Source organism: Perca fluviatilis, chromosome 12 (genome assembly GCF_010015445.1).
Source record: "Perca fluviatilis chromosome 12, GENO_Pfluv_1.0, whole genome shotgun sequence".
NCBI lineage: Eukaryota > Metazoa > Chordata > Actinopteri > Perciformes > Percidae > Perca > Perca fluviatilis.
Window position 1 is genome coordinate 28,853,865 of NC_053123.1, and position 13,098 is coordinate 28,866,962.

Genomic DNA, 13,098 nt, shown 5'->3' on the forward strand with positions numbered 1-13,098 from the left:
CCAGTAATGTGGATATAATGACTAAGTGTGTAAAGGCAAATAATAGAACAGCTAGAACAGTCTGGTTAGTTCAGAAAATGACATCAGTTTACTGTAATGCAGCCTTTGAAACCAGGAAAAGACAACACTCCATACATACAGCACATACAGCCATATTACGATATCCAAAATCTAAGACGATATCTAGTCTCATATCACAATATCGATATAATTAATTATAATTTTAATATTGATATATTGCCCATCTCTAGCACTGGTCTGATTTTGGTCTTGACTCGGTCTCGCCCTGCCTCGGTCTTGACTCGGTCTCAACCCCTCAAAGTCTTGGTCTCGATACACTCTGGTCTTGGTGATGACTTGGTCTCGGTTTAGGTGGTCTGGACTACAACTCCTCTACACCCTCTATCTATACTGTAAACCTAATAGTTTGAGCTTTTCAGTTGCCGTCATGTCTCCACTCCAAACTTTTTGGTTTCTCTAGATTTGACAAACCATCTGTTTTCTGAACTGCGGCTTCTCTTCTCTTTCTCTTTCTCTTTAGGCGCGTTCAATCGTTCACTCGTCGCGCTCCTCCGTCACCTCGGCATCCGGGGTTTCTGTGAACTCTGCCTCGTCCATGGACTCGCTGGACAGCGTTCTTCGCTCGAATGAATCAGACGGCCAGCAGCCTTCAGTTATGCCCTCGGCTGAAGGAGCCAGTCAAAGTCATCCCCATACAGAGGTACATGCTCACTTTTTATTGACAAAACGAATGAATTAATGATGTGTATGTTTGGCTTACCCTCACTTTGCTTTTTTTCAGATACTAATGATGAATACATTATGGTTCTGTTTAAATGTGTTTAAGATTGGCACCATGTTGGAAGAAAACCTCTTGGCAGATATACTCTTGATGAAGGTCCAGAGGGACCGAAACGTTAGTTTTCTTTAATAAATGGCGATGCTTAAGCAAGAGCAGAGTGCAGGGTTTTACGGTTTTATACGCACCTGCACAGAAGAATTGTTGAATGTGCGAATTGTTTCTTCGGTAAGAGAACATCTACATTCAGATCAGACTGTTGTTTGGCAGCTTTCTCTTCTTATGAATGTGTCCTAGAGGGGATCAGCACACACCTTGATGTCATTGGTCAGATCTTGGCCAAAGGGAAAAGCTGACTGTTTAGTTTTCAGGTGTTTAGCAGCTGGACCGATGGTGTTTTAACTAGGGGGGTAAATCACATGTTTTCTCGCCATACGATATTATATTGATTCTTAGAACAACGATACATTTACTGATGTCCCAAAGTTTGCCACGATACGATTATGATTCAGTTCAGGGGCCTGCGACCGATACTAGACGATACAGAAGCCAGTTTAACACAATCGGTTACATTAATGTTAGTCTCGCTTTGCCTGACCTTCCTCCACAGCGCTGTGAAGGAGGGTCTGGCTAGTCCACACAGCATTCCGGGATGGGAGGAAAACGTGCTCTGGTTTATTGCCATTTCTTTAAACCATTCGCAATCGTCATGGGCGGCGCTAAGCTCCGCACGGAGCCACGGTGCCGCTGCAAAACAGCCTCGGGAAGGAACTTGTTTTGGTGGAACGTGTGCGTTTAAAAGTTGTTTTAGTCGTGCAACAGAAAACTCAGATTGGACAGATGGTCTAGCTAGCTGTCTGAATTTCCCCTGCAGAGATCTGAGGAGCAGTTAACCATAGTCCTCACAAATCCACCAGAGTTTAAAATTCCAACACAAAGAAAGCGGAAGGTAACGGACATCGGCGGAATTTTTCGGCGGTAACGGAGCACTCCCGGAAGTGGAACGTTGTGGATATAGGACTACCTTATTTATAAATCAATCCCTCTTTTGTTTCTGGCCCTGGTGGCTGCTGAGGGCATTTAACCCGAAGCCTTGTAAACGCCAATGTTCAACCCAAACAAGAAACCAAAGGAGCTGCACTGGGAACACAAACCCTGTTCAGTGAGAAGGAAACTGGGTTACTGCTCCAAATTCACCCAGCGCATACACAGATACTCCAGAGAGTACAGAGGCCGAGAGTACAGAGGCCGGCATGAATAAAATTAGAATAATGAGATGAGAGGCCAGAGTGAGTCAGCAAATGGCCACAGATGATAAACGAACAAGGGGAAGGCGATGCTGGAAACCCACAGAGAGAGAGCGAGAGAAGCAAAGAGTGACACAGAGACAAGATAGAGTACCAATACAGAGAAAGAGAAGGGGAGAGAAAACAAAGCCAGGGATTAGAGGAGAGGATGTGCTGTTCTTTGCCCAGAGCGTTGCTCCCATGAGTCCAGCTCATTAGAAACTGGGACTACTGCAGTTTGAATCACTGAGTCTTCCTCTCCTTTAGACACTCACTCTGTGCGTTTATTAAGGACAGAGGAAATAACATCCGAAAAGGTTTACAAAAGCACGCACATCTAGACGATGAATACTAGGCGCTGGACAGAAGAACTTGTACCTAAAAGACAGAAAAATAGAGTTTGCACATTAGGTAATGCTCCCATGGACATATTGAATTACCAATATGTTCATGAGAGCATTACCTAGTGTTTGGACTTTGTTTTTCTCTCAGTAAAATAACATCCCCATTGAATTGTTTGGAGTAATAAAGGTTAAATTGAGTACTGATTGTCAGAGTAGCGCTGTGTCATAAATCCTAGCTTGAAATGGGACTAGGGAGGTCATTGTTTTTAGGCTACATTAGTACACGATAGCCTTCGCCTTTCAACATAATGCCAAGGAATGAGAGAAGAAAAGACAAAAGGTCACTGACGTGCTTATTGTTGGGCTTTAGGAAGGTTCAGGAACGAGGTACAATTCATATTTAAACTTGTAGTGCAGTGTCCATTCAAAACGTGTCTGTTGGGAACGGGCCGATTGTGTGGCCTCCGGTATTCCTGGAAACCCGCTCATCCAAACAACGTCACGCTCGACACTGTGCTTCCTTGGGTCCTGAGCAACACACCTGCCATGAAATAGTTGCGTCCCCGAGCAATGCTAGAGTATACGTTTGCTCTGGGACCGGTCTATTTCCAGGAACGTCGCTGATGCTGGAAATATTTGAGTTTGCTACAATGTAACATCACCGGTCTCTCTTTTTTTCATTTGTACTGTAGCAAGTGAAGGAGAGCCAGCTGTACCCAGCATGCCGTTCGGGCGGTGTGACCGTTAATAGGGCTCCCCTCTCAATACACTACATCATGTGTACATAACGCAATGCTAATGAATATGTCCCGTAGATCTTAAAAGCTCACACTTGACACTGCACTTCCTTGGGTCCTCAGCAATGCACCCAGCTAGTGTAAAGTGGATCGGATGAACGGTTGTCGAGGAAATCGAAGGACAGACAGACAGACAGACAGACAGACAGACAGACAGACAGACAGACAGACACCTTCCATTTTAGTTAGATTAGTCGTTCTGGACTCTTCTTGGGAACAAGCCTGGGGGTTTACTGCTAGCTTCCATCTTTGTCAGTTATTGGTTAGAGCTGAGGTCAGACAAGCAAGCAGCAGCTTGAGACACCTCTTCAACAAACCCAATCCAAAATCCAACTAATTTTTTGCATGGTAGTTCAGGTGATTTGGCATTGAGCCTGCGTGGGGCCTCTGCTGCCTGATGAGCCTCAAACTGATTACATTGTGATGAACGGACAGTATCGTGAATGGAAGATGAATTATTTGAGAGTGAAACTGTAACTTCCAGCCCTACTACTACATACACTCATTGATGAGAAAGTCTACGTATTTACTCATGTATCATAAATGATAATAAGGTCAGATTTTTCAGCAGGAACGGGCTCTTAAGTCCACAGTTGGAACCACATTCTGTGCGCATCATGATATACAGGTACATTAGATACAGCAGATACTGAATTACACTATTTTGATTGCACAGAATCTTAAACATCCCAGTCAGACTGCATATAGCAGCTTTCTCTTCTTATGAATGTATCCTAGAGGGCATCAACACACACGGGCACACACACTTTGATGTCGATCTTGGCCAAAGGGAAAAGCTGACTGTAATCATGTGCTTGCCTTTGACCTAAATATTATTTGTAATCTGTGTTTATCAAGAGAGAACTAATGCTTTCTATAAAATGGTTTCTAGTGATTGAAGCACACACATGAGATTATTGAAGATAAGAACATGAGTGTTTGAGTGTATATTTTTTTATTTCAAACAACACTAAATGGCTATCCAAGTTCAACAATATCCCTTGTTGGGACTTTTTTTTTTGTTTTTGTTTTTTAATTAGATTCAATTAAAATATTAATTATGATGAAGTGGTAATTATTGTTACAAAACAAAAATACTGGGAAATATAAAACCTCAGATCAGAAAAGCAAACTGGATTTGGACCAAGGTATTATGAAATTGAAGGAACTATATTTCTGACTCTTGGCCACCCCTGACAACCACAGCACTACCTTCCACCACAAACGACTCCTTGTTTCTCAATGTCTCCCTTGCTCCAGTAAAACAGGTAGGACCCAGCGGGGCTGTATGCTGGACCCCAGTGTTCCCAGTAAGAACCTGCTCAGGGTGACCTGGTGACTCACAGCACTGCTGCATGAGCCTGCATGTGGGATTATATAAAGCTCACCGAGCCACAGATTTGTCCCATGCCTGTGGAATTCACAGAAAATATGAGTAATGCAGTCAATAATATAGCAAATAAATAATTAATGCAAATCTGTCTGGTTTCCTGCTGGCCTGGACTTAAGTGTGCAAGTGTGTAAGTGTGTGGGTGTGTGTGTAAACCCAGAGGCAGTAGTGACTGTATACTTGTTTCTGTTTAAATTATTTAACCTTTATTTCCCAAAGAAATGTTAACAGGGCTGTGGCCCACTTTGTGTTCTACAGTATATCGAGACAACAGACTTCACTGGGAAACCGTACACTGGTTGTATCAGTGTACTTTTTTTTTTTTTTTTTTCCCTAAACAGCATAATGGACAATGTGTGAGAGCTTCCCAGTACAGTTTCTTATCTCTTCTCTTGGACAAAAAATGCAATATATGTGCGTAAATATGAAGATAAAAAAAAAAAAAATAGTAGTGTTTTTACATTTGATTCAATGGCAGTTCAGGTGTTAAGAGAGCTCATTAAAATCCTTAAACACAAATGTCTCATCAGAAATCAAAGAGCGAGGAGTTATTTGAAAAAAATGTCGTTTTAGATCAACATCCATTCAGGGAGAAGAAAGAAGAAAAAAAACATTCAGAGTCATTTCAATTTCAACAAGAACAGCAAGTATACCAGAATGTAATGCAGCAGCTTTAAAGGTCCGATGTGTGGGAATTTCTCCCATCTAGTGTTGAGATCATATATCGCTATCAACTCTCTCGCGCCACGCAGTTCAAAGTACTACTTTTACAGCTATGGTAGCCTGCACGCTTCAAAAAGCCGGTCTCTTGCTCTTTTCAATCTCCTTTTTCTTTTTCTGGGCGAAGAAAACTCCTGTTCCTGAAATTTGTATTTTGAATACGTGTGGTCCTCCATGTTTCCTTCTTCAAACTTGCCGGGGCCGGGAAGCTACGATACCCATTAGCAGCACCTGTGAGTTTATCATGTGACCAGACACGTGGGAAGACATTTTCGGCAGGGGGTGCTGGGGGGGGGGGGTGCAGACCACTCTACCTCTGTCTCTCCCCTCCCCTCCCCTCCATGAAGGAGGCTACAGCTGAGCTGACGGTGCGTACTGCACAACGAACTCAGAACAACAAACAGCGAAGTATGTGACAAATTTTAAAAAGTTACAGACTATTTGTTTCTTAATAGGCATACGTGCTATAAATCACAATCATACTAGGCTAAATATAGGCTACCGCCTGCACGGCGGCAGGAAAAAGACGCAGAGATTAGACAACGTGTCTCTACTTACGATGATTTCGGTACACAAAACGTAGATTTGCGCTCTGGAGTTCGTCTAATAAACTCTGCCATGAGACCCTGAATATCCAGATCATCCAAAATGTCCCTAAACCCTGAGTGTACTCTGAGTGAGTGCTACAGAGCCAGGTCTTCAGGCGGCGAAGAGCTGAGAAAGACCTTTCGGAGTCAGCAGTAGACACTGGTAAACAGAGGCACAAGTGGATCAGCTGTTCCACCTCGGTGAAAAGCCCTCTTGTTACTAAAATTATCCCTCTTTTCATCCCACACCCCAAACGTCACATACAACATTTCGTGGCACAGAAAAAACAACCAGAGATATTCATAAGCGATCATTTTATTGTCATCGCAGTTTGCTAACAGGGGGTGCTGCAGCACCTCCAGCACCCCTACTTCCCGCGCCTATGCGTGTGACAGCGAAAACGCGAAAGGCGGAGCAGTATGTCCCTTACCGGCTAACATATTTCAAGATGGCGCATGAATATGGAGCGTCTGCCACAGTTCATGCAAATGTAAAATGTCAAGCCAAAAGGAATATTTGGAATTGATGGTGGTGGTAAATATTCATGAAAAAGGACATTCGTGAACGGGCAACACAAATTTTGATAATGAACAACCAAACCCGTTACACACTGGACCTTTAATAGACCAGACAGCCTTGACACAAGTTGGGTTTTAAGCTAGCGGATAAAGCACCACAGCTGCATGGCATGACAGTTAATGCAGTTGTTCTCCTGGCTACTAGATGTCCGTTCCAAGAAAACTCAACACTTCAAATACATTTTTAGCTACTAAAGTACTAAATGAAATACTTCTTGTATTTGGAGTTCTGAATTTTAGTGGCAAACATCTGCAATAAGGCTTACAAAGGGGGCTATTTGGGAAGATATTTGATTGATTGACTTGGTCTATCACTCTCTCCCAACTTCAGCTCCTCACAGGTTACGTTTTCTTTGTTCAAATTTGGATTTTCCAGATCCATTAACTGACAAAAAGTGCAGCGAGCAGCAAAGCCAAACTCATGGATGTATAGTCTAAAACGTCTATGCACAGATGTATAGACACGGTCTTGATCAATGAAAGTGCATATCGAGATGTCTGCATGCCTGTTGTCGAGCTGACCAGGTGGAATGAAGCAAACTCTCTAACTTTGCTTCACCGAAGCGGCATCGTTTCAGTTCAGAGAGGTTATGGATGGGATGGACGTTTTCAAGAAATTTGAGTTACCTTTTCTTCTTTTTACATCTGTTCTGGGGGAAATAAAGTAAGATTTTAGAAATGAAATGAACGCACTGCATCACAAAATAACTGCTTTAGTGTGTTTAATGATATACAAGAATCTTTCTCTCCTCAGCTCATGTTCTTAGTTTTCTAGTTTGGGTGGAAAAAAAAAAAAGCTCTTAAGTTAATGTATATGACTGTTGGTTAATGTGTGTTTTAACACTTGCCATCCCAGCGTACCTACATCGTTACTGTGATCTGTTTATTATGTGTACAGCTCTCCTTCACAGGTTTCTATCTCTGCTTCACCACACAGCTTTCTGCTAAACTGCCACATCCAGCCAATCAAACACCAGATTAAATCACCAGGACCTCTCTCTCTCTCTCTCTCTCTCTCTCTCTCTCTCTCTCTCTTTAAAGCACTCCTATCTGGACAGGGAAACCTCTCTGATTCTGAGAAACATAGCAGGGAAACCTTCCCACCTGCTGACCAAGGTGACGCCTCATTCACTTCTGCACGCTCCTCCTCTCCTCTTGCATGGCGACCTCCTCCTGTCCCTGCTTTATCTATGTCTATATGCGTGAAGCATGCCATGGCCACAATGCATGTGAACTCCTTTCCCTTCCACCTGCTTCCTTCGCCATCTCCAGAACGGTTTGTGTGTGTGTGTGTGTGTGTGTGATGGTAATACACGGTGCCGTACTGTGTCCTATTTGGCTGCTGTGTGATCCCAAAGCTTTACAGAGGCTGTGATACAACGTGGTGTCCCCCATGCGGTATCACAAAACTCTTAAATTTGTGGTAACTTTCTGTGCCAGTAAACTGCAACACTAGTGTAACTGTGGCCTGATGAAAATAACCAATCGGTGTTCATTTTGTTTGTCATGATGGCAGAAATGCATTTTTAAAGTTGTTTCTACTGACTGAACACTCAAAAAATCTAATAAAATGGATAAAATTAAACAGTGACTTGATTTTAATGCAAGAGCAAATAGTGATGATGGTAAAAAAAATACAATACAAAAACTGTCACTCAAAAAGACCTTTTGTAGAGCACAAAATCATCACAATTTGCCTCACGTGTAGAATATACTAACCTTTGCTTCAATCTTCGTGCGGCACAATAGTAGATATAAAATATGCAGTTTTACATTCATGAAAACAAGTCGATAAGTATTACCATAAGAAGTTAATTAGCTTGAACTGTCCACTTAATACTGTTTGAGTTGTGACAGTTTTTGTGTCTGAAATGCCTCATTTGTAACAGGACTACTGTCAAAGACTCATAAGTGTTGAGTGACCAAACATATGCTTAGCTTAAAAAATGTAATGAACGAATGAAAGTATCGGGTCGTCGATACCTTTTTGATACCACGCATTTAAAACGACCCAATCTCTGTTAATTATACATTCAAAAATGTATTCAAAGTACCAAAGCTATGAAAAACAGATCTACAATTACATTTTCAATCAAACACTAAAATTATTACAAATGTGTTCGTATTTGTTCCAGAACTTTGTGCAGGTTCTTAGTAAAAAAAGAGCTTTTTCTTTTTGCCGTGGTATCGAAAGAGGTATCGAGTATCGTTTTCTTTTATATTACTACTACTTGTATGGAAGTTTAAAATGTTGCTCCTTAGGACAAATATGATAATACAATATAATCAAGCGAGTTAAAGTAAGTTAGTAAGTTAAATTACTTTTCACTTTCACTGTGTTTGAGCCTTTGCTCTGTAAAGCTTTGTGACTACTGTACACCTGGGCATTATGTGTGGAGAAAATATCCCTTTCTGCATCTCACACAGCATCTCTCTGGTTCCTGTTGGTTTGGCTGTTTGTGGTTACAGCGTCACAGACAAATCAGCCGACAGAGTGCAGAGGCCATTTTGCCCTTTTTCTTTTCTTTCTATGAAGCATGAAGGATTGCTTAAAGAACAAGAAAGGGCATGAGTGAAAGCAAACTGTACCTGACTCCACGTGCACGGTGTGTTTTATATATGATGTACAGTGCCTTGCGAAAGTATTCGGCCCCCTTGAACTTTTCCACCTTTTGCCACATTTCAGGCCTCAAACATAAAGATATAAAACTGTAATTTTTTGTGAAGAATCAACAACAAGTGGGACACAATCATGAAGTGGAACGAAATTTATTGGATATTTCAAACCTTTTAAACAAATAAAAAACTGAAATATTGGGCGTGCAAAATTATTCAGCCCCCTTAAGTTAATACTTTGTAGCGCCACCTTTTGCTTGCGATTACAGCTGTAAGTCGCTTGGGGTATGTCTCTATCAGTTTTGCACATCGAGACTGACATTTTTGCCCATTCCTCCTTGCAAAACAGCTCGAGCTCAGTGAGGTTGGATGGAGAGCATTTGTGAACAGCAGTTTTCAGTTCTTTCCACAGATTCTCGATTGGATTCAGGTCTGGACTTTGACTTGGCCATTCTAACACCTGGATATGTTTATTTGTGAACCATTCCATTGTAGATTTTGCTTTATGTTTTGGATGATTGTCTTGTTGGAAGACAAATCTACCGTCCCAGTCTCAGGTCTTTTGCAGACTCCATCAGGTTTTCTTCCAGAATGGTCCTGTATTTGGCTCCATCCATCTTCCCATCAATTTTAACCATCTTCCCTGTCCCTGCTGAAGAAAAGCAGGCCCAAACCATGATGCTGCCACCACCATGTTTGACAGTGGGGATGGTGTGTTCCGGGTGATGAGCTGTGTTGCTTTTACGCCAAACATAACGTTTTGCATTGTTGCCAAAAAGTTCGATTTTGGTTTCATCTGACCACAGCACCTTCTTCCACATGTTTGGTGTGTCTCCCAGATGGCTTTTGGCAAACTTTAAACGACTCACTTTTTATGGATATCTTTAAGAAATGGCTTTCTTCTTGCCACTCTTCCATAAAGGCCAGATTTGTGCAGTATACGACTGATTGTTGTTCTATGGACAGAGTCTCCCACCTCAGCTGTAGATCTCTGCAGTTCATCCAGAGTGATCATGGGCCTCTTGGCTGCATCTCTGATCAGTCTTCTCATTGTATGAGCTGAAAGTTTAGAGGGACGGCCGGGTCCGTAGATTTGTAGTGGTCTGATACTCCTTCCATTTCAATTTTATCGCTTGCACAGTGCTCCTTGGGATGTTTAAAGCTTGGGAAATCTTTTTGTATCCAAATCCGGCTTTAAACTTCTCCACAACAGTATCTCGGACCTGCCTGGTGTGTTCCTTGTTCTTCATGATGCTCTCTGCGCTTTACACGGACCTCTGAGACTATCACAGAGCAGGTGCATTTATCACGGAGACTTGATTACACACAGCTGGATTCTATTTATCATCATTAGTCATTTAGGTCAACATTGGATCATTCAGAGATCCTCACTGAACTTCTGGAGAGAGTTTGCTGCACTGAAAGTAAAGGGGCTGAATAATTTTGCACGCCCACTTTTTCAGTTTTTTATTTGTTAAAAAAGTTTGAAATAGCCAATGAATTTCGTTCCACTTCATAATTGGGACCCACTTGTTGTTGATTCTTCACAAAAAATTACAGTTTTATATCTTTATTTTTGAGGCCTGAAATGTGGCAAAAGGTCGAAACGTTCAAGGGGGCCGAATACTTTCGCAAGGCACTGTATGTATATGACTGAAGAGTCTTACAAGGATGTGATCACACAGGAGTCAGTGTAAATGCAGACGCAAAAGTTCCGTCAGCATGTCTTTTACCTGGAGAATAATTTTGTTGAGTAATGATGAGATTATTTGAGTAAAAATAACATCACAAACTGATCTCTTGTGGCTATTGTACATAGGTTTCTCACAGCAGTCTTGCCTTTGATTGGACGATGGAGAGATAAAGTGTTAGTGATGGAAGGCACCTGACTTGTTTAGAAACATGTTAGTGCAAGTGTCACGTAAGCTGCTAACACGCATCCTGTGTGATCGTGCTGTAGGACTGCTTCAACAACGCGGTTTGCTTGTAATGAAATGTTTGGGATGGTAATATTAATGAGGATGTAAGAAGAACAGGTAAGTGTGACAGTCAGCGCTTCTGTGTCTGCTTTTATCTGGCAAAATCTAAACATTTAAACTTGACAAAAGGAAAGATCAATACTGGGGATGATTTTTTGAAGGTTTGCTGGATTCTTACAATACTTGCTATGGGACTGAAAACTGCAAGCTTTGTGTTTGGAAACTGCCGTATGCAGATTGTTGGGAAACTACTTTGTTTTCTGCAGTGACTCATATGTGAAGTGCTCCTCCAGTTGATGACATTTTGATTTTATGCTCGAAAGACGAACTTGGACAGCTTTGTCAATCAAAAATATACAAAGAAATTCTAATTCGATAGAGAAAAAGAAAATTGTACACTACTTCCCAGACTCTGCCAACTGTGATGGGAAACAACGATTTCTAGTCTATGATGCTTTTTATTGCTGGGCCTAAAGGGAGGCACAAATACATTTTACTGTCAGATGTATGCTGGATACCAGTGAATTCTTCTTTCCCGAAGAATCTTTAAAGTGATGGTTCGGAGTAATTTCACCCTAGGGTCCTTTGCACCATGATCTCGAGCCAAACACCCCCCCAGAAGCTTTTTTCACCTGGGTCGAACATTGGGAGCATTAGCGTAGCGTAGCGTTATCAGCTGAATAGCTTAGCGCAGAGGCTAATGGATCCGAAGTGTCTCTTAACATTACCCCACTAATAATGCCCGAAATGATACCAAACGTCTACAGTAGTACAAATAGGTTATGCACTCATAAAACGATGGATTGTAAAATTTGTAAGTACACCAGAAGTTTATGTAAATTACACTTGCCTGCTGGCTTCTGCTCTCTGCTGCTGCTGCTGTTACTACCGGGCAGTAAGAGTGCTTAGGGACATCTACAAATTACAACACCGAAAAGAGATGCAACAAAAATATTTTTTAATTTAATGATTAATAAGGTAATGTCTCCAAACTTACCTCAATTATTACTTGTCTCCTGCTAGTTATACTACAGCACTTACTTTAAAAAATAAGTTAAATTAAAAATATTTTTGTTGCATCTCTTTCGGTTGTTATAATTTGTAGATGTCTAAACTTCGATCTTAAGCAGCAACAACAACAGCAGAGAGCAGAAGCCAGCAGGCAAGTATTATTAATAAACTTCGAATTAATACTTAACAATCCATCGCTTTATCAGTGCATAACCTATATGTACTAGTGTGAGACCGTTTATTTTTGTCATTTAGTGGGGGTAATGTTAAGAAACAATCCATCATTACTCTAAGCTATTCTAGCGGCTAACGCTACTCACGTAACTCTCTCAATGTTTGACCCAGGTAAAAAAGTTCTGTGTTGGTCGGTCATGGTCAAAGACCCTAGGGTGAAATTACTCCGAACCATCACTTTAAGTTCAGGTTCAATGTGTGTAGTTTACAGTCTGTAGTTTACAGCGTGTAGCTTACAGTCTGTAGTTCAGTCTTTAGTTCACAGTCTGTAGTTCAGTCTGTAATTTACAGCGTGTAGCTTATAGTCTGTAGTTCAGTCTTTAGTTCAGTCTGTAGTTCAGTCTGTAATTTACAGTGTGTAGCTTACAGTCTGTAGTTCAGTCTATAGTTCAGTCTTTAGTTCAGTCTGTTATTTACAGCATGTAGCTTACAGTCTGTAGTTTACAGCGTGTAGTTTACAGCCTGTAGTTTAGTGTGCGGTTTACAGTCTGTAGTTTACAGCATGTAGTTTACAGTCTGTAGTTTACAGCGTGTAGTTTACAGTCTGTAGTTTAGTGTGCAGTTTACAGTCTGTAGTTTACAGCATGTAGTCTACAGTCTGTAGTTTAGTGTGCAGTTTACAGTCTGTAGTTTACAGCGTGTAGCTTACAGTTTGTAGATCAGTCTATAGTTCAGTCTTCAGTCTGTTATTTACAGCGTGTACCTTACAGTCTGTAGTTTACAGCGTGTAGTTTACAGTCTGTAGTTTAGTGTGCG

General features: G+C 41.4%; 1 protein-coding gene across 4 annotated transcripts in view; it reads left to right on the forward strand.

The window, feature by feature from the left end:
* raph1a (Ras association (RalGDS/AF-6) and pleckstrin homology domains 1a) overlaps nucleotides 1-13,098 on the forward strand; it is an 88,377-nt gene that overhangs the window by 49,621 nt on the left and 25,658 nt on the right. For 2 of the 4 annotated variants that reach the window (XM_039818103.1, XM_039818102.1), the window contains exons 8-9: nucleotides 542-721; nucleotides 7,544-7,618. In XM_039818103.1, the coding sequence (XP_039674037.1) occupies nucleotides 542-721; nucleotides 7,544-7,618 (255 nt within the window). The remainder of the gene's footprint in view (nucleotides 1-541; nucleotides 722-7,543; nucleotides 7,619-13,098) is intronic. The other 2 variants (XM_039818104.1, XM_039818105.1) reach the window with 1 other exon arrangement.